The following is a 26,460-nucleotide window of genomic DNA, read 5'->3' as shown; positions in this document are numbered from 1 at the left end:
TTTTTTTTTGAAAGAAGATAAAAATTCATGTCTCTAAAAAACCACCACCAACCAACTAAGCAAACAGTAGTGTTAGGACTGCATACACTGGTGAAACCATTCTGAACTATCTGGTAGGAGATATCCTGGCAGAGACTTGTAAAAGGTGGTGAACTGGGGGGTGAACTAAGAGAAGACCCATTCTTCATTTAACGAATGCCCACCCCTTTACCTGCAAAGCAGAGTTCATGAAGCAGGTGTTCCCCAGGTTTCCAAGTCCACAGAGGCCAGGCTGTATATGAGGCGATGGGGGCTCCTGGCAATTATACGAAGCAGAGAAGCCAGATCCACTGAAAAACACAATCCACATCAGCAATAAAACCAAGTGCTGTACATATGCCCTTAGGATAACTTTTGGAGCTCTGCTTGAGCCTCTATAACTTGTGCCTGGTTGTAGCCTCATAAGGTAAATGTTCTCTACCTCCTCTGGTCCTCCAGACCCCCACCTTTACCTGACAGGTTAGTAGGCAGTAAGTAAAGGGAGAAATGCTATCAAATTTCTTCTTTTAGATTCTGGTGACTAATTTTATATCATTCTAGGAGGCTATTAGACGATTTTAGGAAAGATTATCTTGGGAACCAAGTTCAAGAACTTGTATGTGCCACCATCCACTAGGCCACACCAGCCTTGACTGACATGACTGTTCGCTCATACACTCTTTCTGGTCTCGCTCTCTTCCTCTCTGCCTATGCTTTGGGCCTATGCCTATGCTCCTAAGATGCATGGAGAAAGGAACACAGCTGCTAAGGGGAGAAACAGGGCTCTGCCCGAACTGAGATCTGTCCTTTACAGCTGCCAGTTGACCAGCCCTTCCCTTTACATATGCGATCTCTCTATACCTTGCCCTCAAGACTATATGGCTTAGACTGGAGAAAACACCACACAGCAAAAGGACAAGTAACGAAAGTCAGAACCAGGCAGCATGCTTTACTGCAGGTAGGAAACAAAGTGAAAAGCCACATGCAGCACATTCTCCCAGGAAGCTCTAATCCCACAAGGTTTATCTTGGCAGAAGAGCATTCCAGGTACTCACAGAAAAAGGACTCAGAGGGAGGAAAAGCAAAGTAAAAGGCCTGTTCTTACCCCCTGCTGACACCGGAACTGTGCATCCCAGAGGTGTTAGTGCTATCACCATTTGCAATGAGAGAGGCAGACACTGAGGAATAGGGACTTGCAGATGGTTTTGGAGAGGTAGTAAAATTTCTGCTAGGTGCAGTGCTTGATCTGGGAGAGAGAAGCAAAAACAACACTACTGCTTGTTTGCAAAGTACAGGCCCATTCAATGCCTTAGGTTTCTTCTCTATAAACACTCTTTAGGTGTGCTTCATGGTTCGTGCCTGGACACCCCAAACTCAGAAAGCTGAGACAGGATTATCAGCTTGAGGCCAGTCTGTTCTACATTACATGGAAAGAGAAAATGGGAGGAAAGAAGCATTCTCCATTCTTAGACTACAAAACCCTGTCTTCACACCACCAGTAGAGATATGAAGTGTGAATAAGAGAACTGCTGGACGCTCGTGGTCTGGGCTCAGGTCAGCTAGGTTCAAGTAGGCAGCAGCAAACACCAAAAGCGTGTCTCAAACTGGTGCGAGGCAAGGACTGACATCTGAAATTGATCTCTGACTCCCACAAGTACGTTCTGGCACTTGTGTGCCTGTCTTTATATACACAAAGACAGACACACACACACTTTCTCCCCCCCACCCCCACTCTTCAAGGGCCAGTGTGATAGATAGTTAAGCAGGTTAAATCTGACCAATCCTAAATTCTATGACTTGATAATTCTTCCCTGAGTTTTGTCTACACTGTTTATAAATCAGTGTGCACACGTGCTCTTCTTTCTTTTGGTTTTTGTTTTGTTTTGAGACAGAGTTTCTCTATAGCTTTGAAGTCTAACCTAGAACTGCTCTTCTAGAGCAGGCGGGCCTCGAACTCACAGAGATCCGACTGCCTCTACCCACCGAGTGCTAGGATTAAAGGTGTGCGCCACCACTGCCTAGCACAGTGCTTTTCTTACTGATCTAATTTCCTGATCCAACACACTGCCTACATATGGCTGCATCCTCAAGCATGTAGCATCTGACACTGCTCTTGAGAACAGCAAAAGACTGTGCCCTCTGGAACACCATTTAACACTTACTCTAACCAACCACACGGTACTGAGAGACTCCAGCCTCCATGGAATCTTAAGAGGGCACTGCTCTCCTCCAAAAGTCATCTCCCTTAATGGAAATTCTTTAGGCACCCGAGTGTGGGAAGGGTAGGGAGAAGCAAAGATAAGACAAAGAGGGACAAGTAAAGCAGCCTACAAGGTCAGGACAACCAGCCTGCCTCTGCTCTGAGTTACCAACTGGACTTCACAGGCTGCAAGCCAACCACTTAGAGCAGTGGTTCTCAACCTTCCTAATGCTGCAGCCTAAAGATAAAGTTCTTCAATGGGCAGAGGTGGCACATGCCTTTAATCCCAGCACTCAGAAGAAGGTAGACACAGGCAGATCTCTGTCAATTTGAAGCTAGTCTGGTCTACAGAGTGAGTTCCAGGACAGTCAGGGCTTCTACACAGAGAAAACCTGTCTCAAAAAATCAAAGCAAACCAACCAACCAACCAACAAACAAAACAAAACACCAAAAAGAGATACAGTTCTTCAAGTTGTGGTAACCACCAACCATAAAATTATTTTTATTGTTACTTCGTAACTCTAATTTTGCTGCTGTTATGAACTGTAATGTAAATTCTGTGTCTCCCGATGGTCTTGTGACCCTGTGAAAGGGTCATTTGATGCTAAAGGAGCTGACCCAGAGGTTGAGAACTGCTAACCGAGAGAGTTCCTGGTTTAGGGTTTGGTTTCTGTGTTCTGTGGCACTTTTAGTTAAGAAGAGAGCTGTCAGCTGGGCAGTGATAACGCATGCCTTTAGTCCCAACACTCAGGAAGCAAAGGCAAGCAGATCTCTGTGACTTCAAGGCCAGCCTGGTCTACAGAGCAAGTTCCAGGACAGGCTTCAAAAGCTACACAGAGAAATCTTGTCTTGGGGGTTAAAAAAAGAGCTGTCTGTCTAGTCTGATCTTTGCTGTTTGCTTCCCTACTGCTGCTGTCACAGATTTCTACAAACTCAGGGGCTTTCAAGATAACACAACTGTGCACTATCATTAAATTATTGAAGTTAGAAGTCTAAATTAGGACGGACTAGAGAGATGATTAAGAGTGCTTGTTGCGCCGGGCAATGGTGGCGCACGCCTTTAATCCCAGCACTCGGGAGGCAGAGGCAGGCGGATCTCTGTGAGTTCGAGACCAGCCTGGTCTACAAGAGCTAGTTCCAGGACAGGCTCCAAAGCCACAGAGAAACCTGTCTCAAAAAACAAAAACAAAACAAAAAAAAAAAAAAAAGAGTGCTTGTTGCTTCTGCAAAAGACCCAGGCTCCCAGGTTCCCAGTGTCCATATTGCAAACACAACCAGCTGTAACTCCAGTACCAGGGAGTCCAACACCCTTTTCTGGCATCCGCATCCACAGGCACCAGGCACACATAATATACAGACATACATACAAGCAAAATGCCCATACACATAAATAATTAAGTCAGGAGTGGCGATGCACACCTTTAATCCCAGTACTCAAGAGGTAGAGGCAGGTGTGACTCTCTGTGAGTTCAAAGCCAGCCTGGTCTACAGAGTAAGTTCCAGGACAACCAGGGGTCCTACACAGAGAAATCCTGCTTCAAAAAGCCAAAATAAACGGATGAATGAATGCATAAATAACAATGGAAAAAAGTCCAAAGGAGTTCTGAGTAAAAGTCAAGGGGTCCAACATACAGTCCTTGTAGACTTTCCGTTCTTCTCACATCTGGGCTCAAAGCCAGTAAAGCTTTTCTCACATTTCACTGCCTTGTTTCTGCTTCTTATTGCAAAGCTACCCTGACTCTCCAGCCTCCCTTTCACTTACAGGGAGCCTTGTGATTACACTGGGTCCACCTGAAAAGGCTCCCGATTTCAACATTATTAATTCAATCACACAAGCAAAACATATTCATAAGTTCTTATGATAGGGAGACAGGCATTTTGTGGCAACAGGGTATTCTATTTTTTCAAGTTTTTTTTGCATACATATATATGATGTTTTTATGTGTGCGAAAGGTGTATGCATGGGAAACGTGAATGTGTGTTTTCATATATATGAAAGCTGAGGTTGATTGCTCTTCCCCTTACATTTTGAGGCAAGGTCTCTCACTGACCCCAGAGTTTACCACTTTGGCTAGTCTGGCTAGTCAACTTGCTCCAGAAATTCCCAGTCTCCATATTTCCTGTGTACTAGGATGACGGTCAGGCTATGACACCCACCCAAGACAGTTGGGTTCTGGGAATGTGAGCTCTAGTCTTCATGCCTGCATGGCAAGCAATTTTCTTGCTGAGCCATCACCACAGCTACAGGCTTTTTGTTTATTTTTGTAGGCATGATTTCCTACAGACCACGCTAGCCTAGAACTCACTATGTACCAGACAATGACCCTGAACTTCTCCTCCTACCTCCACCAAATGTTCTCACAGGCTGGGATTGCAGGAATATGCCACCACACCTGGATCTATCTTTGTCATCAGGTGAGGAAACAGTACAACATCATAAAGAAGAGCCATCACTTCTTTCTGCAACCTTCTTAGCCTATGCACAATTCCACAAGTCACAGGTATCTCCTAAGGTAACTGTGCTTGGAATCCAAATCTAGTAGTTGAGCAGGCCACAGAGCAGAGGTGAGTGGGAGCAAGCCATCCCCTTTAAGTCATACAAGACCTCATCCTAATCCTCCTCTTCCTTTCAAAGCCTCTAAACTACAAGAAGAAAAGTAAAGGAGCTTAACAGAAACAAAGTCACTTTTGGCAAGTGCCATATCAGCTCTGAACTTCTCTTCTTCCTCCTCTTCCAACCATGTTGAGACCCTGACAGGTATCTCTTACACTATGAAGCAAGCTACTTTCCAAAGGCTGGTGTTTCAAACGCTAATGCAATTTGGATGGGAAACTTGATTTTTCCATCTAATTTAGAATAGCCCTCTTCCTCTTCCCCTTTCTCTGCACCTGTAGGCCCAAGATAAATGGGAGAGAAGGTTCACTTACTTTGACTGCGGAGTCTGCCTTGGCCATGTGCCATCTTCATTTTGGGGCTCAATTACTAGCACCTGAGTGAAAGGGGAAACCAAATGAGCATAGTGCAACACACCCCACTTCTGACATGCTCACTCCAGAAGACTTCTTGACATACATCCTGGTCAGAGCTGCCTGTCTGAGCATGGCCTGGGTCCTCCTACCTGACCCTGGTACAGCCCAGCATCCTGGATAGTGTTGTCTAGCTTGCTCAACTGCTCGTAGGTGTTGCTCATGTATTTGTTCCAAAGCCGAGTTTCACGCTCTGCAGGGATGTTGAATAGCTTCCTCATCTCCTTCTCGATGGTTGCTAGGAACAGGCAAAAACATCATTCAGGGCTGTCTCCAGAGATAAAGACAGCCAAGGCAAACCAATCTCCACACGTCTTCCTTCTCAAATATTAATGGAAGATCAGGAGCAAGTATGTTCACAGACCTTAACCTGTTTATACTCCTAAGGCCAATCATCTTTCAAAGGCCTCCCTGTAAGAAGCAGCTCACTATATTTCTCTGATAACGCAGGTCTCATTTACAGCACCACAGTCACAGAGAACTTGGGTGTGGTGGCTTTTGCCTGTTAATCCCAGCACTCGGGAGGACTGAGGTGGAGGGATACAACAAGTTCAAAGCTATTAGAAAGTCTTAGGTCGCCAGGCGGTGGTGGCGCACGCCTTTAATCCCAGTACTCGGGAGGCAGAGGCAGGTGGATCTCTGAGTTCGAGGCCAGCCTGGTCTACAAGAACTAGTTCCAGGACAGGCTCCAAAACCACAGAGAAACCCTGTCTCAAAAAACCAAAAAAAAAAAAAAAAGAAAACTAAAAGCTGGATGATAATGGTGCACACATCATCCCAGCACTTGGGAGGCAAAGACAGGAGAACCTCTGGGTCCAAGGTCAGCCTGGTCTACACAGGAAGTTCCAGGACAGCCAGGGAAATCCTGTCTCAAAAACCGAACAGACAAAACAAGAAAAAGCCAGGCAGTGGTGGTGTATGCCTTTCGTCTCAGCACTTGGGAAGCAGAGGCAGGTGAACCTGAGATCACTGCCAACCTGGTCTAAAGAGTGAATTCCAGGAAAGCAAGTGCAACACAAAGAAACCCTGTCTTAAAACCACCCCCTCGCCCACAAAAGAAAGAAAGAAAGAAAGAAAGGAAGGAAGGAAGGAAGGAAGGAAGGAAGGAAGGAAGAAAGGAAGAAAGGAAGAAAGGAAGAAAGAAAGAAAGAAGAAGCTAGCTCTATGGTCATTATTGTTAGATACACACACACATACACATGCACGCACGCGCGCGAAATGCGACCTGAGTTCATCTGGCCAACAATTTTAGAGGGAGTGGGGGAGGCCACGGGAGAGATTTGAGGAACACAGGAGGGGCTGGAGGAAAGAGAGGGAAGGGAAGGAAAGTGATTTAATTTTTAACTAAAACTTTAGAAAAAAAACCTTAGCTCTTAGCCAGGTATGGTGATATCACCTATAATTTAGCAACTGAGACACTGATGCAGAGGGCCCATGAGTCTGAGGCCATCTGAGCTACGCAGCAAAACTCCATCTAAAAGAAAGGGGGCTCAGTTCAAGTAGACTGGATGTGGTTCAGTGGCAGAGTGCTTGCTTAGCTTAGTAAAAGGTCCTGAGAGTGATGCCCAGCTACACCAGAAAAACAAAACAAAAAAAGAAAAGAAAAAACACCTGTCATTTTTCCCCCCGAGAATGTGGAAGTTTTGTTTTCTTAATTTTTTTTTTTTTTTGGTGTTTCGAGACAGGGTTTCTCTGTGGTTTTGGAGCCTGTCCTGGAACTAGCTCTTGTAGACCAGGCTGGTCTCGAACTCACAGAGATCCGCCTGCCTCTGTCTCCCAAGTGCTGGGATTAAAGGCGTGCGCCACCACCGCCCGGATTTCTTAATTAATTTTTATGTGTATGGATTTTTTTTTTTTTTTGCCTGCATGTACATCTGTACATCATGTGTGTCTATACCCTCAGGAGGCCAGAAGATGGTGTGGATGTGTGGAATTAACGTTCAGAAGAGCTGTAGTTTGAATGAGTACGGCCCCCACGGCTCATATGTATTAGGGAAACTATTTGGAAAGGATTAGGCAGTGTGGCCCTGGTGGAGAAGGTGTACCACTGGGAGGTTTCCAAAGCCCATGCTAGGTCCAGCGGTGTGCTCACTTGCACTCCCTCTCTCTCTGCCTCCTTTCTGTCGTGATGACCATGGACTAATGCTCTCAAACTGCAAGCAAGTCCCCAATTAAATGTTTTCTTTGATAAGAGCTGCCTTGGTCGTGGCCTCTTCAAAGGAACCAAACACTAACTAAAACAGTTGTGAACTGCCCCGTGGATGCTAGAAATTGAATATAGGTCCTCTGGAAGAACACTGGTGCTCTTAACTGCTGAGCCATCCCTCCAGTCACTGTTGTTCTTTGTGGGTGTATGGTACTTGTTAGTGTGGGTGTGTGTGCGTGTGGGAGCCAGAGATTGTCTTTAGGTATCTTTCCATCACTTTCCACCTTTTATTTTTTGAGACAGGGTCTCCCTCTGAACCTAAAGATTTGATTTACATGGGGTTGCTGGTTGTTATCTCAACTCCCCAAGTGCTGAGGTCAAAGGTACATACTACAGCTGGGTCCCTTATGTAGGTGCTAGGGAGATGAGCTCGGCTCCTCATGCCTGCACAGAAGGGACACACCTATAGAGTCACCTCTGGAGCCTCGTTTGGGTTTAGTTCTCTGAAACAGGGTCTCACAGTAGAGCGCACTGGCCTCAAACTCTTGGCAGATCCTCAAGTCTCTGCATTCCACCTGCTAGGACTACAGGTGTTAGTTACTATGCCCAGCTCAAATAATAGAGGGTGTTTTTTTTTTTTTTTAATATTTATTTATTTATTATGTATACAATATTCTGTCTGTGTGTATGCCTGAAGGCCAGAAGAGGGCACCAGACCTCATTACAGATGGTTGTGAGCCACCATGTGGTTGCTGGGAATTGAACTCAGGACCTTTGGAAGAGCAGGCAATGCTCTTAACCTCTGAGCCATCTCTCCAGCCCCAATAGAGGGTGTTCTATCTTGTTTATTTTCATTTGGGATTTGAGATTGTATGAGGTCGTGTGAGGTCCTTATACAAGTAACTGATACTGAGCTACCCCTTAGATCCTGGCTGAGATTTTTGGTAAGTTACTCGTTAACTTCTCTAACTCTACCTACATTCCTTCATCCTTTTTAGAGAAGACAAGTGAATATGAATCACCAGGCAGTGGTGGCGCACGCCTTTAATCTCAGCACTCAGGAGGTAGAGAGAGAGAGAGGATCTCTGTGAGTTCAAGGCCAGCCTAGTCTACACGGCGAGTTTCAAGACAGGTTTCAAAGCTACACGGAGAAACTCTGTCTCGAAAAACAAAACATGCCGGGCGGCAGTGGCAGGTGGATCTCTGTGAGTTCGAGACCAGCCTGGTCTACAAGAGCTAGTTCCAGGACAGGCTCCAAAAGCACAGAGAAACCCTGTCTCGAAACTCCCCCCCCACAAAAAAAGAGAAAAACAAAACAAACAAGCCAAAAAAATATGAGTATGAATCAGACTTGGTCTTGTACAACACAGCTTTTAAAACTTCCGTGAGATCGTGTGACAATGTGTGGGGAAAGCAGGGGGTGGGGGGATGGGGGCTAGAGGGGGACGGAGAGAGGGCACAGACAATGGGACAATAAAACCTCCATATGAGATCATGTAACTCAATGTATAGGGAATGGGGAGGTGACAATGAGCTGGGTGTGGTGGCACATGCCTTTAATTACAAAATTCAGGAGGCAGAAGCAGGTGAAGCTCTGAGTTTGAGGCCAGCCTGGTTTACATAATGAGTTCCAAGACAACCAGAGCACATAACAAGCCGGGCGGTGGTGGCGCACGCCTTTAATCCCAGCACTCGGGAGGCAGAGGCAGGCGGATCTCTGTGAGTTCGAGACCAGCCTGGTCTACAAGAGCTAGTTCCAGGACAGGCTCCAAAACCACAGAGAAACCCTGTCTCGAAAAACCAAAAAAAAAAAAAAAAAAAAAAAGTCCAGCAACAGAGCACATAACAGACTTGCTCTCAAATACATACAGACACACACAAGCCTTCAGAAAAAAAAAAAAAAGTAGCAATGCTAAAAGGTTTCTGAACATGTAACAACCAAAATTAACTCAGAATCTAACACCCAAAGAGAGCTGAGTGTAGTGGTGAGCACTTGGGAAGTAGAGGCAGAAGGACCAGGAACTCAAGGCTGGACTGGGTCAGAAGAGATGAGATCAACTCATTTTACACGAGACCCTATCTCAAGGGCAAGAAAATCACATCTGTAAAGAACCTGAAGTGCTTTTGGTGCCACATCACTGCAGCCTTACTTCTAAACACACAACACGCATGCTCTGCCTTACACATGCCATCAGACAGACCACGCTGCATCAGACCAATACTGTCTGAAACAACATAGCTCAGACTCTATGTAATGAAATACAGTGTTTTTACTGTACACATACAGGTTTCTGTCCCAAAAAACTTAAGAGTTTGGGCTGGTGATGTGGCTTAGCTGATAGGATTGCCTAGCATACGTGTACCACATGTACGACCCTTAGAATCATTCATATAAACCCAGGCACGCAGGAAGTGGAGACAGGAGGATCAGGAATACAAGGTTATCCATGGCCATATACTGAATTCAAGTCTGCTTGAACTATTCTTCTGACCATCTGTATGGCCCAAGTCCCATTCTAAAGAACACACTTCCCAGGTCTGGTTCTTCAGAACAATTCTCTCAGGAAAAAACTTCCAAGTCAGGACCAACAACCACAGCTTGGTAACAAGTGTTGAAAGAGCACCCCAGCTCCCCTTCCATCAATTACAAAACCCTGCATTCTCTCACCAGGTACCCAGAACCCTGGCCAGCTGCTTACCAATGGTGTCTGCTTTGCTAAAATGGCAACTTAGCACATTGGTGGGGTCACTGTTCTCACAGAGCTTCAGTTCCAGCAAATACACCTCCACTTTGCAGTGCTTGACAAACAGGCCATGCTCCACAACCTGTGAACAAGAGGCAGGGGTGACTGAGCCATGGCTGGACACCTGGGCAGTCTTGGAAACGATATGCCTCAGCAGCAGCAGCAGCAAAAAACTAAAACCTCTCAAAAAAGTTTCCTTCAGAAATTCTTTGTTTCTGATTCAAATGTAGCCTTGGCTGGCTTGGAACTCACTACGGAGACCAGGCTGGCCTCAAACTCACAAAAATCTGCCTGCCTCTGCCTTCTAAGAGCTAGAATTAAAGGCATTCATCACCACGTCTGGTCTAGAGTACAAATTTTTACTCATTTTTAGAAAGCACAGAATTCATCAGCATATATCCCTGGAGTTACAAGCCCCCCAACACCCTATAATGAGAACCAAGTACACCTTCACGGAACCAGAGATCTGCCAGGGTACAATACACGCCTTATATGCAGGTCTCCGAGATCAACTTTGGCCCTTGTAGAGTTTGTCAAAGTAAAGAGCTATAAAATATAGGTAAAACCTTGGGGGGAGGGGGGAGCAGAGTGATGGCAATGCAGTGTCGCACACCTTTAATCCCAGAACTAGAGAGGCAGAGGCAGTCAGATCTTTTGAGTTCCTAGGCCAGCCTGGTCTACAAACCAGGTTCTGGACAGCCAGAGTTGCTACACAGAGAAACTGTTGAAAAAAAAACACCAAAAAACAAGAAACAAACAAAAACAGAAAAAAGAAAGAAAAAAAAGAAAAGCAAATACCTGAGAGACAAGGTAGTGGTCTCACGAGTTCTGTCCACCAAAGGCACTAAACCATGCTTTGTCTCAGAATGTACCTTCCTTGTTCTGGGACAAACACCTACTTTCTGACTGCTCAGCAGTACAATCAACCTCACGGGCAGAGGGGAAATGGTATTAGAAGAGTTATTAGAGGTCAGGTGGTAGTAGCATGTCTTTAAATCCCGGCACTTGGGAGGCAGAGGCAGGAGGATCTCTGTGAGTTTGAGGCCAGCCTGGTCTACAGACTGAGTTCCCAGACAGTCAAGGCCACACAGAAACCCTGCCTTTAAAAAAAAACAAAAAAAACAGAGGCTAGTTCCAGGACAGCCAGAATTATTACAAAGGGACCCTGTCTCAACCTCTCCCCAGTTCTCAGGACAATCAAGTCTACACAGAGAATCCCTGTCTCAAAAAAAAAAAAAAAAAAAAAAAAAAGTAGCCCAACAAAACCAAAAAACACCAAAGTTATCTGGTGAGCATGGCTCACACTCGTAATCTGGGTTCCCAGGAGGTTCACAGAAAAGGTTCAGTGAGTTCGAGGCCAGCCTGGTCTACAAAGGGAGTTCCAGGACAGGCTCCAAAACTACAGAGAAACCCTGTCTCGAAAAACCAAAAAAAAAAAAAAAAAAAAAGAAAAGGTTCAGCTGTCACTGTCGAGGCCTACTGGAGCCACAAGTGAGTTGGGTAACTTAGTAAGATCCTGTCTCAAGGAAAAAAAGAAGGTTGAAGATATAGCTTAGTGTTAGAACACTTGTTTAGCATATATAACACCCCTAGGGACCATTCCCAGTACTGGAAAAAAGAAAGAGCAGCAATATATTAGTTTATATTCATTTGGCCCAACTGAAGAGTCCCATAAAGTGGTCTAAGCACTAAAGGACGTCCTAAACTACCAGGAAGCTCTGATATTTGGAGGCCACTTAGCAACATCCTGAGTTACTCACAAACCATTTTATTTCCTAGATAGAACGAGAAACAACCCAGAGAGTCTCTCATGTCAGAAGCAGGAAATGATCAAGATAAGGCTAGCCTGGGCTACACAGAAATCCTGTCTCAGGAAACAAAAACAATGTCTTAAGATGTAGCGGTAATGTCTTTAATCCTAGCACTTGGGAGGAAGAGGCAGGAGAATCTGAGTTTGGGGAGTATGGTATACAGAGCAAGTTCCAGGACAGCAATAAAACCTGTCTCAAACTCCAAAATAAACAAACAAGGTATAGATACTTGCTTTCAATCACTACATTCATCTTCCCAGGAAATCAACAGAAGTCAGTGTACCAGGGAGAACTTAGAGACACACCTAGCAGGTTATAAGAACTCAGGTACTCACTTTTCTGACAATGGGCTGCTGGCCTTCCACACAGCCGTACCAATTTAGCAGTTTATTCCAGGCTTCAGCTGGGACCAACACATAGTCTAGCTCATCAATTAAGTGCTCCTTCAAGGTCTGACTTTCAGGGTCTGAAAAGGAAATTAACACATACCTCATTTTTCTTCTCCCCAGAATATTTTCCAAACAAGATTCTTAGGTATTTCATGAAAAAGATTCAACAGGAACAAGTACAATATTCCAAAATTTTGTCACTGGCCATAACCCAGCACAGACCTGACCACTCTTTATCTGTCCTTGGTCATGTTTTACGAGACACTTCTATTTCTTCTATAATTAGAAAGAAAAGTAAGCTAGAATCTGTGGCTCATCCTTGTAGTTCTAGCTACTCAAGCTGAGAATGGTTAGAGCCCTAAAATTCAAGGCCAGCTAGGGCAGCATAGCCAGATTCCATCTCAAAAAGAATAGGAAGGGTAGAAGGCAAAAGATCTCTCTTTGTTCATTTTTTTTCTTTTTAAGTGAAATTTATTGAAGGTGGACATGGTGATGCATCCCTTTAATCCCAGCACACTGGAGGCAGAGATAGGTAGATTTTTTGAGTTTGAGGGCAGCCTGGACCACACAGGAGTTCCAGGACAGCCAAGGCTACATAGTGAGATTCTGTCTCAAGGAGGGAGAAGTAATCTAAAATAAAATTTATTGAGATAGCCGGGCGGTGGTGGCGCACGCCTTTAATCCCAGCACTCGGGAGGCAGAGACAGGCGGATCTCTGTGAGTTCGAGACCAGCCTGGTCTACAAGAGCTAGTTCCAGGACAGACTCCAAAACCACAGAGAAACCCTGTCTCGAAAAACCAAAAAAAAAAAAAAAAAAAAAAAATTTAGAGATATAATTCATATAATATACAATTTTTATTTATGAAAAATTGTACTTTTCATACAATATATTCTGGGCATATTCTATTTATTTATTTATTTATTATGTATACAATTTTTTTTTCTTTCTGTGTGTATGCCTGAAGGCCAGAAGATGGCACCAGACCTCATTACAGATGGTTGTGAGCCACCATGTGGTTGCTGGGAATTGAACTCAAGACCTTTGGAAGAGCAGGCAATGCTCTTAACCACTGAGCCATCTCTCCAGCCCCCTCTGGGCATATTCTTTTCCCTTCCCCAATTCCTCCCAGATCTCCCTCCCAACCACCCATTTCTCATTTTGCTGTTGTTTCTGTTTTGAGAGAGGGTCCAAATCAGTCCATGGTGACTCCATCTCTATCTAGCCAAGGATGACCTTTAATTTCTCATCTTCCTGCTTCCACTTCCCAAGTGTTAAGATTACAGACAGGAGACAGCATCACAGGATCAGAGAAAACAGGCTGGGCACAGCTCAAAGTGCTTGCTGCTAAACCCAAGGACTTTGGCTCAATAAGAAAAAAATGGTTTTGGTTTTGCTTTTTCTAGACAGGATTTCTCTCTGTAGTACTGGCTGTCTGGAACTTGATCAGTATACCAGGCTGCACCTGAACTCAGAGATTTACCTGCCTCAGTCTCCCAAGTGCTGGGATTAAAGCATGTGCCATCACTGCCTGTCTAATAAGAAAACTTTGAATTTACATTTTCTATATATATGCTTCTAGATTCCACAATAAACATAACATGGCTGATTATAAGCCTGACTAGTATTTAAAAAAAAAAAAAGAAAAAGAAAAGAATAAAACATTTCGCCGGGCGGTGGTGGCGCACGCCTTTAATCCCAGCACTCGGGAGGCAGAGGCAGGCGGATCTCTGTGAGTTCGAGACCAGCCTGGTCTACAAGAGCTAGTTCCAGGACAGGCTCCAAAACCACAGAGAAACCCTGTCTCGAAAAACCAAAAAAAAAAAAAAAAAAAAAAAAAAAAAGAATAAAACATTTCAGGGTTTAAACAAGAGTTTAGAAACAGTAAAAGGAATCATTAGTAAAGATGAAGATAAAAGCCAATGCAGGCATAGGCTGGAGCAACAGTTCATTGGCAGAACAGTTTCCTCACAAGCAAGGCTCTAAGTTCAAGCATAAAGCACCTCCCCCACCCCCCAAAAGAGAAAACCAAAAACCAAGCATCACAGCACTCAGCAGGCTGAGGCTATCCTGGGCTACATAGGAAGACTCTGTCTCAAAAACAAAACAAAAAAATTAGAAGAAAAAAAACAACAAAATGGTTAATTATGAGTACCTACAATAACAATCCTATTGGCAGTGCTTGAATTCAGACATCATCTACACACAAAACATTTACTATAACAATAAATATATGAAGCATTGAGGGCTGGGGGGGTATGTTCTTACCCAGCAATCATGTCCAGAGCCCTCAGTTCAATTCCCAGCAGAGCAGAAAAAAGGGAGTGGGGGGATGGGAGGGGACACAGACAGGATGACTTAAGTTTCTATTACTGAGTCATTAAATATTCTTGTTTTTGGGGTTTCTGCTAGTGTTGATTTTCAGAAACTGGGGATGAACAAAGGATTCAAGCAGGCTGGCAAACGGTCTGCTGCTGTTCTACATCCTACCCCTCAGTTAACACTTAGCTTTCTGTAGTGGGAGGTTCTTACATTTTACTTATTGCCAGCCAGTGGTGGCACACAACTTTAATCCCAGCACTCAGGAGGCAGAGGCAGGTGGATCTCTGTGAGTTTGAGGCCAGCCTGATCTACAGAGCTATTTCTAGGACAGGCTCCAAATCTACAGAGAAACCCTGTCTCAAAAAACAAAAATTAAAAAATACATATTTATTATTACTGTGGGGGGATGGGAGGGTTGCTCATTCCGCAGTGCATAGTCAGAGGACAATTCTGTGGAGCCAGCTCTTTCCTTCCACCTTTAGGTGGGTCCCTGGGATTGAACTCAGGTTGTGAGATCTACAGACCAAGTGTGGGTAAAAACATTACCTACTGGGTAAAAAAACATTACCTCAAAAAACAGTACCTCATTAGTGTACTGTTTTGAAATAAGGTCTCCCAATGCAGCCCAGGCTAGCCTGAAATAAACAGTATACAGCTCAAAGTCTGAACTTACAACAATTCTCCAGCCTTAACCTCCCAAGGCCTGGGATAAAAGGTGAACACACCACGCCCAGCAGGATTCTTAGTTTTTTCTGGTCTGTGGATCCAAGACTTACACACCTAGGCAAGCAAGCACTTTGTCTTCGAGCAACATCTACATCCTGGCTATTTGATTACTTTCTTGTAGCGCCATGGCTCAAACCCAGAGTTACATGTATGTCCCTCCAAGCACTCTGCCACTAGGCCACGCCCAACACCTAAACAGTCTTTGTATTGAACATTCAGAGTTCACATGGACACTACTGTGTGGGATGGAGAGTAAATGCCATTTAGTATGTTAAACATTCATTTTACACCCATCAGAGACATCTGAAACACACTTAGGGAAAAATTCAAGACGACTCATCAGCTGCCAGTCACAAAGGGTGCTACTCCCTGCTAAGCCTGTCTATCAACACCCACTCCGAGGAGGGCAGCACTCACTGTTCTCCTCAGACCAGTGAAGCCAGCCCAGTACCCACAAAGGTTCAACTCGGCTGTAAGCTGAGGCAGCTCAATTTTTTCTTAAGGAAAAAAATAAAGCCAGGTAGCACACACATTTGATCTCAGCATTTAGGAGGCAGAGGCAGGTGCCCTCTTTGAGTTCAAGGCCAGGCTGGTCTACAGAGGGAGCTCCAGGGCAGGACAGCCAGGAATACACACAGTGAAACCCTTTCTACAAAAAATAAAAACAAAAACCAAAAACCAAGGCAAGGGGCTGGAGAGATGGCTCAGAGGTTAAGAGCACTGACCGCTCTTCCGGAGGTCCTGAGTTCGATTCCCAGCAACCACATGGTAGCTCACAACCATCTGTAATGAGATCTGGTGCCCTCTTCTGGCCTGAGGGCATAAATGGAGGCTGAACACTGTGTACATGATAAATAAATCTTTTTTTTTATTCTTTTTTAATTAATATTTCCACCTGCTCCCCGTTTCCCATTTCCCTCCCCTCCTCCCAAATATTGCCCCCTCCCCCCACTCCCCTTCCCCCCCATCCCCACTCCTCTTCTCCACCCCCCACACCATTCCCCCTCCCTTTCGATACTGAAGAGCAGTCCAAATTCTCTGCCCTGCGGGAAGACGAAGGTCTTCTATCTACGTCCAGGAAGGTGAGCGTCTAAACAGGCTAAGCTCCCACAAAGCCAGTTCATGTATTAGGATCGAAACCTAGTGCCATTGTCCTTGGCTTCTCATCAGCCTTCATTGTCCGCCATGCTCAGAGAGTCCAGTTTCAACCCATGTTTATTCAGTCCCAGACCAGCTGGCCTTGGTGGGCTCCCAATAAATCAGATCCACTGTCCCAGTGGGTGGGTGCATCCCTCGTGGTCCTGATTTCCTTGCTAAATAAATCTTTTAAAAAAAAAACAAAAACCAAGGCAAACAAAAAGTCCAAACAAATAAAAGCCAACCCCCCCCCCCCCAAAAAAAAAGAAAGAAAGAAAAGGAAATGAGAAGAAAGGAAAGAAAAAGGCCTGGTGGTGTACCCCATTAATCCCAGCACTCAGGAGCATAGGAAGGCAGATCTCGGTGAGTTCAAGGCCTTCAAGGCCAGGCTGGTCTACTGTTACACAGAAAAAAAAACTGTCTCAAAAAATAAATAAATAAAGATAAAGGCAAAACATTACCAAGTGGTCAGGGAAAATGTCTCCAGCTTTGTTTGTTTAAAAATCCTAACAACCTGAGAAACAACTGCATAAAGCTGACTTCTGACTTTAACATACACTGTGTCTCACCTACACACACACCAAACGTGTGCACACATAAAGCTGACTTCTGACTTTAACGTACATTGTGTCTCACCTACACACACATACCAAACACGTGTGAACACATAAAGCTGACTTCTGACTTTAAGGTACATTGTGTCTCACCTACACACACATACCAAACATGTATGCATACATACAATAAAGTAAAGGGGGGGAAAAAAGCTTAGTAAAGGCTCATGTTTGAATCTTTGGTCCCAGATGGTAGATGGTAGAACTGTTTGGGAAGGATTAGGAGGTGTGGCCTTGCTGGAGAGATTTGTCACTGAGGAGTGGGCTTTGTCAAAAGTCCACACCTGGCCCAATCTCTCCATAGACCAGCTGATCAGGATATAGAGCTCTCAGCTACTTCTCCAGCACCAAGCCTACCTGTCTTGCTGCCACACTCCCCACCATGATGGTCATGAGCTAATCCTTTGAAACTGTAAGCAAGCCCCCAATTAAACAACTCCTTTTATAAGCTGCCTTGGTCATAGTGTTTCTTCACAGCAACAAAATAGTAAGACATAAAACATGCTCTCATTGTTAGAAGTAGCTATTTAGGAAAGGTGCTTCTACCTCATAATCTACAAAGACTTCTACTTCAGATGAAAGCGAGCATTTCCGTCTCTTCACATTATGAGAGTTGTATGTTTATGGTGTCCACGGTACGGATACACACCACCTCAGGCTATGTCCCGTGTGAACACATAGCTAGAAAATTTAGGATACTGCACCTGAGAAGAGTCCAGAGTTGTCAATGGGTCCAGGAAACAGATTATGTTCACCCACATTGTACATGTCCCAGCTATCAAAGCCCACATACTTCTTCCACTGCTTGAACCACCGGCTGTCAATAAGATACCTAGAGAGAAACAATAGTTTCATATAAATTATAGACCAAAAAAAAAAAAAAGCCAATGTTTTAAGTTTCTGCAGCCTGTAGCTCTCCTTTAATTTTGTTCTCTAGATGTCTAGTCTTACATTTTATGGTCTTTTCACCAAGGTAATGAGCATTTTCAACTAAAATCCCACTTTTGGGGGGAAAGGTTGAGATAGGGTTTCTCTGTATAGTCCTAACTGGCCTAGAACTTCCTCTGAAAACCAAGCTAGCATCAAAATCAGATATCCACCAGTCTCTGCCTCCTGAGTACTAGATTAAAGGCGTGCACTACCACCTGGCTAAAAGACACACTCAACATCAGGAACAGAGAGGTCAACCCCACGTGGCAGCCTGGAACAGATATTTACAAATGGAGTAAATCCAAAGGAAACTAGCTAGCTGTGGTGGCTCACAGCTGTAAATCCAAAGGGAACTAACTAGCTGTGGTGGCCCACAGCTGTGATTCCAGCATTTGGAAGGTCTGTCTCCACTGCATAGTAAGTTTGAGGTCAACTTGAACAAGACACCATATCTGTAAAAAAACAAAAGAGCCAGACATGCGGTGCACACCCTCTCTGCTCAATATAAACACCACAGAACTACACCTGAAAGGTACTCCCTACACACACACACACACACACACAATTTATCTCTTCTTCAATCCTCAGATTGCTCACACCCAATCAATGGAAAACCTACCCTAGTTTTTGACTCCTACATGGTAGCACCACCCAGGTATTTCTCCACTATTGGTGAGTACTATCCCTTCTAGTAAACCATTTATTAAGAGGCTTCATATCTGAACCTGCTCTTCTAAACTCTGGACTTTTTTTTTCCTTTGGAGGGTTCATGCTCACTGTGTAAGAGACTGGCCCTGAACTGCAGCAATCCTTCAGCCTCTGTCCCTGCAAAACAGGGAAGCATATGCCACCATGTCTGGCAAATCTTGGAACTTTCGATCTTCTATTTTGCTCCAGGATTCAAGAATTCAAGTTCCGCTCCTCTCCCACTCCTAGCTCTAATCACTGCCACAATTGTTCCTGACATCTGACAATCTGGGTTCTTAAACGTTTATTCGGCTTCTGGCCTTGAATCTGTTCCGCAGTTAACAAGTTACAAAGTGTCTACTTCTGATCTTCTCTCAACCCACTGAGCGCCATAAGCCACAAATTGCTACCCAGGTTTTAATTGTTAAGGAACCGCGCGCGGTCTGTAAGATGTGGACATCTTTCCCAAAGGTCGCCGTCAAGTGCCCAAGTCTTCAGTGCTTAAGTTGATCTCCCACCTTCCCGCTCCCGCCGACCTGAGCACTCCCCTTTTCCCACATTCTACACCCCTGTCCCCGCCGGCCCAGCATCCTTGGGAATACGAATGGGCCAGGACAGCCCCGAGTCCTGTCAGTGCTATGCCCCTGCTGATCTCGGGTTTCTTTCATCCGCGGCGGCTGTCAAGACACTCTTTCTGAGACTTCAGGCACCGCCCCCGGCCAGCCTCTACCTACAGCTGAGGAGAGGGGCCCGGCCTGAGGGCCAGCCACCAGCCTGAGGCTCTGCGCGGCGGAAGGGCAGAGCGAACGCTCACCACTGCGCCCCACGTTGGAGCGTGGTCCCCATCAAGGCTCCGAGCTCTGTCTTCTGAGTCTCCACATCCGGGCGCTCACGGCTGCCTCGGCCTTCCGCCATCTCGTCCGCCGCCCCGGCCCAGCCGGCCCGGACATCCGCCTAGCGCACGGCGTGCTATGGGCCGCGCCCACGCACGCACGCACGTAAGCACGCACGTGCGCGCGCCCGGTGCCGCCGTCAGCTTCCACCTCCTCTCTCCGCCCCCACGAGCTGTCCCCGCAGCTGGAGCGGACGGAAGAGGGCTGGACGCCCAGAGGCAGGCGGTGGCCACGTTCCCCCGCGTCTGCGCGGCTTCTTCGGGAGGAACGCCCGCAGCCCTGCGCCGTCGAGAGGTCTGACTACAGGCCGGCCCTCGACTCCTTAGGCACTCGCTCCATCCTGGCCTGCGGGCCTACCCTGCTGCACAATCCGAGTGCAAGAAGCCTGCCCCTAGATTTTTGTTTTGTTTTGTTTTGTTCCGGTGCCGTTGCGCTTTCTGCAAGACTGCCTAAATGCGAGATCGAGTTGACTGCCTCGGCAGCCCCTGTAGCCAGGTGCACAGGCACATTGGGGTCTGGACTGTCCGGTGTGGTCCAGCCATTAACAATAGTCTCAAACAAGAGGCGGACATTGGGATCTGGACTGTCCGGTGTGGTCCAGCCATTAACAGTTGTCTCAAATAAGGACCAGTGAGACAGCTCCGTGGGTCGTCGTGCAAGCATGACGACTTGGTTTGATTCCTTGAACCCGTGTAAAGGTGGAAGAAGAGAACTGGCTCCTTAAAATTGCCCTTTGTTCCCGACACAGGCACTGTGGCATGAGTTCACCGTACAGCCGTACAACAGTGAAACTTGTTTGTTTAAGAAATGGTCTCGTGTAACCCTGGCTGCCCTGAAACTGGCCTCGAACTCAGATGATCGCCATCTGAGTTCTGCCCCCAGAAATTAAAGGTGTAAACCACCACACCTGGCAAAAAAAAAAAAAAGTAAATAGCCAGATCCTGTCTCAAAAAACAAAGTTGTCTTAAGCAACCTAGTGACCTGAATGCCGTCAGCCCCCAAGTCAAAGGGAATAGCAGCCACAGAGGATCCATAGCGACTGAGGAAGGAATGAAGTCCAGGCATTTTATTTTTCTTTTTTCCTGGAACAAAGATTGTCCTAAAAACCATTCTCCAATGGCTCCCGCACAGCTTTAAAAGCCCAGCTCTTCTGGAGGAAACAGCCTCCAACAAGGAAGAGGTCAGGCAAGCTGGTGAGTCTCCATTTCTCAGGCAAATCCTGTTGTTGAACAATGAGGGAAGTAAGACAGTTCTTGGGGTTGGGGGTGGGGCGGGGCTCAGTAGTAGAATCATAGACTAGCAGGAGCAGGTCCTTGGTTCCTAGCAGCCCTCAAAAAACAAACAGAACCACTCAAGTCCCCCCCCCTTCCTTTCTTCCTTCCTTTCTCTTTCTTTTCTTTTCTTTTCTTTTTTTTCTTTTCTTTTCTTTTCTTTTCTTTTCTTTTCTTTTCTTTTGTTTTTTCCAGACAGGGTTTCTCTGTAGCTTTGGAGTCTGTCCTGGAACTAGCTCTTTTTTTTTTTTTTTTTTTTTGGTTTTTTGAGACAGGGTTTCTCTGTGGCTTTGGAGCCTGTCCTGGAGCTAGCTCTTGTAGACCAGGCTGGTCTCGAACTCACAGAGATCCGCCTGCCTCTGCCTCCCAAGTGCTGGGATTAAAGGCATGCGCCACCACCGCCCGGCTGGAACTAGCTTTTGTAGACCAGGCTGGACTCTAATTTACAGAGGTCTGCCTGTCTCTCTTGCCTCCTGAGTGCTGGGATTAAAGGCATGCACCACCATCGCCAGGCTTCCCTTACCTTCGTACAATCTATTATAATACAGATTTTTAAAAAAAGAAGATATAGCTCTTTGGCCTCGGCGGCAGAAGCAAGTTGACGAAAGGAACGTCATCCTTCGGAAAGCGTTGCAACAAGACGTACACGTTGTGCCGCCGCTGTGGCTCTAAGGCCTACCACCTTGAGAAGTCTACCTGTGGCAAATGTGGCTACCCGGCCAAGCGCAAGAGAAAGTATAACTGGAGTGCCAAGGCTAAGAGACAAAACACTACCGGGACTGGGCGGATGCGGCACCTAAAAATTGTCTACCAAAGATTCAGACATGGATTCCGTGAAGGGACAACCCCTAAACCCAAGAGGGCAGCTGTTGCAGCATCCAGTTCATCGTGAGGATTTCAATCTGTCATAAAATAAATGTTCTGGTTTCCAAAAAAAAAAAAAAAAGATATATTTATTCTTATGTGTATGTGTGTGCCCCTGCATGAATTTATATGTTCCACCTACATGTAGGTCACCTCCAAGGCCAGAAGGCACTGCATCCCCTAGATTCTAGGGCCTAGAACTAGAGTTATAGGCAGCTATGAGCTGCCTGATAGGATGCTGGGAAATATCCTTGGGTTCTCTGCAAGAACTGTGTACTTGGGGCTGGAGAGACGGCACAGTGGTTAAGAGCACTGGCTGCTCTTCCAGAGGACCCGGGTTCAGTTCCCAGCACCCACATGGCAGCTCACAACTGTCCCTAACTCCAGTTCCAGGGGTCTGACACCTTCACACCAATGCACATAAAATAAAGTTAAATTTAAAAAAAAAAAAAAAAAAGAACTGTGTACTCCCTGATCTACAAGAGCTAGTTCCAGGACAGGCTCCAAAGCTACAGAGAAACCCTGTCTCGAAAAACTAAAAAAAAAAAAAAAAAAAACCTGTATACTCTTAACCACGAAGCCATCTCTTCAGCCCCTCTGATTCTTAGTAAGTTCATTAACACTCTGGTTTGTCTTGAAATTCTTCCCTGTGGTATGGTTAAGGATCTAGCCTATGTCAGTGGGGAGTTTCCCAGAGAGAAAGGGAACTCCTCTGGCCTCCTGTTTTGGGGCTGTCTTCCTGTACTGTTGATAAGGCCTTGTCTCAGAACAAGGGGTGGGAGGATAACTTTTGCCCTCCCAGAAGACCCAGACTCCCAAGTCAGGCATCTTCTCCTAACTGCCTGTAACTACAGCACCAAAGGATCTGATGTCCCCTCCTGGGCCCCATGGGAACCTACACAAAAGTGGCGCACGTGCACACACAGACACATACACAGACACACACTTGAATAAAAAATAAATCGTTTTTTCTTTGTTTTTAGAGACAGGGTTTTGATGTGGGATGGCCTTCTGTATATGTAATGCTTTTATTGGTTAATGAATAAAGCTATTTTTGGCCAATGCCTTAGCAGAGCAAAGCCAAGCAGGAAATCTAAACAGAGGTATAGAGAGAAAGTAGGCGGAGTCAGGGAGACACCATGTAGCTGCTGAAGGAGAAGGACACTCTAGATCCTTAGGAATGTCAGGAATGTCACCGGTAGGCCACAGCCTTGTGATGATACACAGATTGATAAAAATGGGTTAATTTAAGATGTAAGAGCTAGCTAGGAATACACTACAGTCATTGGCCAAACACTATTGTAATTAATAGTTTCTGTGTGATTATTCAAGTGTGAGCGGCTAGGAAACAAATGAGCAGTCTCTCTGCCTATAGGGTTTCTCTGTGTAACAGTTCTGGCTGTCCTGGAACTAATTTTTTATAATAGACTGGCCTCGAACTCAATGAGATCTGCCTGCCTCTGCCTCCTAAATCCTGGGATTAGAGTCACCACTGCCTGGCTTAAAAATAAATCTTAAAAAAAAAAATTAAAAGTAGTGAAACAAAAAAAGATCTTTCATAAATCACTCCCTTGGGCAACAGCGTGTGATAAGAATCACTAAAGGGTGGAAACCAAAGACTGTAGGAGTGCCAGACAATGTGAAAAAGAAGCCTTGGACTTAAGTGGAATTTGATTATGGTCCTGAAAAAACTGTTAGAAAGAAGCATGAGGAAACCTTTCTGAAATGTGCAGTTCACGATCAAAGATTGGGGATTAGGCCAAGGAGACAGCACTGACTATTAAAAGACCTTAAGGAGACTGAAAGCCAGAAAGGAAGCTGGCAGGGCCCAGAGGTTTGCCCTAATGGCACACAGGCGTTGGCGGGTTTGGAGCAAAGTGAAATGTCTGAGGGTGTTTCACAGCACAGAAAGCATCCAGGACTTAGATCCTGTAGTAAACCTTCACTGTGGCTTTGGGGGCTGGTAGAAGTGGAACTGTCCTGTGAAGATGAGATTAACTTTTTTTTTTTTTTTTTTTTTTTTTTTTGGCTTTTTGAGACAAGGTTTCTCTGTGACTTTGGAGCCTGTCCTGGAACTAGTTCTTTTTTTTTTTTTTGGTTTTTCGAGACAGGGTTTCTCTGTGGCTTTGGAGCCTGTCCTGGAACTAGCTCTGTAGACCAGGCTGGTCTCGAACTCACAGAGATCCGCCTGCCTCTGCCTCCCAAGTGCTGGGATTAAAGGTGTGCGCCACCACCGCCCGGCCTGGAACTAGTTCTTGTAGACCAGGCTGACCTTGAACTCATAGAGATGAACTGTTTTTATATTGAGTTTTAGCTGATTAACATCTGTCCTAGACCAGTAAAAGAGTTGTTGGGAAATGTGTACATCTTCTGATTTCCATGGACACCAGGCATGCTCATACATTCAGGCAAAACACTTCTACACATAAATAAAATACATCTCACTCTTACACATAAAAATAAATTCATTTTAAATATAAAATTAAAGTGCTTTGAGAATGTTAGAACTGGGACTGTGATACCCTATACTCAGGAAGCTAACAGGAAAGAACCAAAAATTCAAGGTCAAATTGAACTACAGAGTGAATTCAAGACTGGCCTGGGCAATTTATTAAGATCCTGTTGTTTAGCCGGGCAGTGGTGGCGCACGCCTTTAATCCCAGTACTCGGGAGGCAGAGACAGGCGGATCTCTATGAGTTCGAGACCAGCCTGGTCTACAAGAGCTAGTTCCAGGACAGGCTCCAAAAACCACAAAGAAACCCTGTCTCGAAAAACCAAAAAAAAAAAAAAAAAAAAGATCCTGTTGTTTGATTGGGGGCTTCACCCACCCCTCACCCTCTGCATCCACTTTAAAATGTTGGGTGGAAAGTTCCATGTGAAAGCCCCCTCCCTTGGGAGTTGCCTCAGTCCCTCCGAGAAAGCCAATCAGTGACCCCTCCCCAGTAAGGGTCAAGATCACTCCCACAGGCTATTTAAACTGCCCCCAGAGACCGAACTCGGGCAGACAACTAGCACGTGGTCTCCCAGGAGTGCTTCCATCCGCTAAACCTGGGCTTTCTCTTTCTTTCTTTCTTTCTTTCTTTCTTTCTTTCTTTCTTTCTTTCTTTTTCTTTCTTTCTCTCTCTCTTTCTTTTCTTTTTTTTTTTTTTTTTTTTGATTTTCGAGACAAGTTTTCTGTGTAGTTTTTGGAGCCTGTCCTGGAATTAGCTGTTGTAGACCTTGAACTCACAGAGATCCACCTGCCTCTGCCTCCGGAGTGCTGGGATTAAAGGCGTGCGCCACCACCGCCTGGCCCCTCTTCTCTTTTCAATGTTTTCTCTTGTACCACTTCTGGTAGTTTTAAGGAAGTAGGGCAAGTCCTCAGAACCAACAGGAAGGGAGAAACTTTATTTTTATAAAAATGACAGATTTGTTGTTTGGGGAACTACACTGGGGTTGAAGGAAGCCATTTGGTCCAAGTCTATAATTGTGCCAGGAGTGTCTGGCCTCATTTATCAGATTTGTCTTTTTAGTGGTTGAAAAGAGCACTTTCCTAAAATGGAAGTTTTTGAACCTGGTTAAGTAACCACAGGGCCCATTGGCTTCTCAGAAGGTCTATGACCTAATGCTGCTGCAAGTTCCCAGAGCAATCAGTGCCCTGCAGTCATGTTGGCCAGAGGTCAGGGTCCTCCAAGAGCTCAGTGCAATGCTTGTTTGAACTGCTGAATCAGGAGGTTTGGTGGGCACAGGGCAAGGCTAGGGGCATTTACGGAGTGGAATGTTTTTGTGTGTTTGGTGAGCTTGTGTGTGTGTGTGTATGTGTGTTGAGGGGAGGTGTTTAACTGGTTGGAAAGATACTGAAGTGGTAGTGGGCATTATTCTGGGTGTCTCTGAAGAAGACAGCTGGAAGCATTTGCTCTGAGAGACAGTGCGGCCTGGTGTCTAAGAATGCTCCCACCCAGGACCAGCCATGTTAGGCGGGTAGAACTTCCCTGAACTGGAGGGAAAACAGTGGGTGAGGGAGAGTGAGTCACCACCCAGCCCGAGGGAAGAGGTTGGAGTCTGGAAGATTCTAGGCTCCTATCTGAAAGGAGAATGCTTCAGCACATGGTCTCAGAAGGGCAAGGAGAGAGTTGAGTGGAAAACCTCTCCTTCGGTCTGGACTGGTGATCACTGAGAAGAGCAGGCTTTCCAGTTAAACAGCTTTGGAGTGCTGTGGAACATGTTTAAAACATGTTTAGGCCGGGCGGTGGTGGCGCACGCCTTTAATCCCAGCACTTGGGAGGCAGAGGCAGGCGGATCTCTGTGAGTTCGAGACCAGCCTGGTCTACAAGAGCTAGTTCCAGGACAGGCCCCAAAACCACAGAGAAACCCTGTCTCGAAAAACAAAAAAAAACAAAAAAAAAAAAATGTTTAGAATATGTCCTAAAAAATTCTTTTGAAAGAAAGGCTGGAGAGATGGCTCAGGGGTTAAGAGCACTGGCTGCTCTTCCAAAGGTCCTGAGTTCAGTTCCCAGCAACCACATGGTGGCTCACAACCATCTGTAATGAGATCTGGCGCCCTCCTCTGCCGTGCGGGCATACATGGAGGCAAAACATTGTATACATAATAAATAAATAAATCTTTAAAAAAAAAAAAAAGCACTGACTGCTCTTCAGAGAACCTACATTCAATTCCCAGCTCCCACAGGGCTGCTCACCA

The 26,460-nt window shown here is 45.5% G+C and overlaps 2 protein-coding genes across 3 annotated transcripts in view; one reads left to right on the top strand and one right to left on the bottom strand.

The window, feature by feature from the left end:
• The window catches only part of Usp4 (ubiquitin specific peptidase 4), a 42,215-nt gene extending 22,499 nt beyond the window's left edge, over positions 1 to 19,716 (bottom strand). The window contains exons 1-8 of one of the 2 annotated variants that reach the window (XM_057767127.1): positions 19,565 to 19,716; positions 17,838 to 17,965; positions 12,282 to 12,412; positions 10,091 to 10,217; positions 5,338 to 5,483; positions 5,147 to 5,208; positions 1,124 to 1,264; positions 212 to 329 (exon numbers count right to left, since the gene is read on the bottom strand). In XM_057767127.1, the coding sequence (XP_057623110.1) occupies positions 212 to 329; positions 1,124 to 1,264; positions 5,147 to 5,208; positions 5,338 to 5,483; positions 10,091 to 10,217; positions 12,282 to 12,412; positions 17,838 to 17,965; positions 19,565 to 19,665 (954 nt within the window). In that variant the 5' untranslated portion in view covers positions 19,666 to 19,716. The remainder of the gene's footprint in view (positions 1 to 211; positions 330 to 1,123; positions 1,265 to 5,146; positions 5,209 to 5,337; positions 5,484 to 10,090; positions 10,218 to 12,281; positions 12,413 to 17,837; positions 17,966 to 19,564) is intronic. The other variant, XM_057767128.1, reaches the window with a different exon arrangement.
• A 5-nt stretch (positions 19,717 to 19,721) lies between these two features.
• On the top strand, positions 19,722 to 21,832 carry LOC130873582 (60S ribosomal protein L37-like). Its single transcript, XM_057768417.1, has 2 exons — positions 19,722 to 19,937; positions 21,486 to 21,832. Exons 1-2 carry the CDS (start codon positions 19,722 to 19,724, stop codon positions 21,804 to 21,806), a joined length of 537 nt encoding a protein of 178 aa, XP_057624400.1. The 3' UTR covers positions 21,807 to 21,832.
• The last annotated feature ends 4,628 nt before the right edge of the window (positions 21,833 to 26,460 follow it).

This window comes from Chionomys nivalis, chromosome 4 (genome assembly GCF_950005125.1).
Source record: "Chionomys nivalis chromosome 4, mChiNiv1.1, whole genome shotgun sequence".
NCBI classification, from domain to species: domain Eukaryota; kingdom Metazoa; phylum Chordata; class Mammalia; order Rodentia; family Cricetidae; genus Chionomys; species Chionomys nivalis.
Note: the sequence above shows the minus strand (reverse complement) of the source record. Positions and strands in the feature narration are given on the sequence as shown.

Bases quoted from the DNA above. Each gene is read 5' to 3' on its own strand.
- LOC130873582 (XM_057768417.1), top strand. From the start codon at position 19,722: ATGGGCCGCGCCCACGCACGCACGCACGTAAGCACGCACGTGCGCGCG. The intron at 19,938-21,485 runs GTCTGACTACAG...AAGAAGATATAG, and splicing joins CAGCCCTGCGCCGTCGAGAG to CTCTTTGGCCTCGGCGGCAG.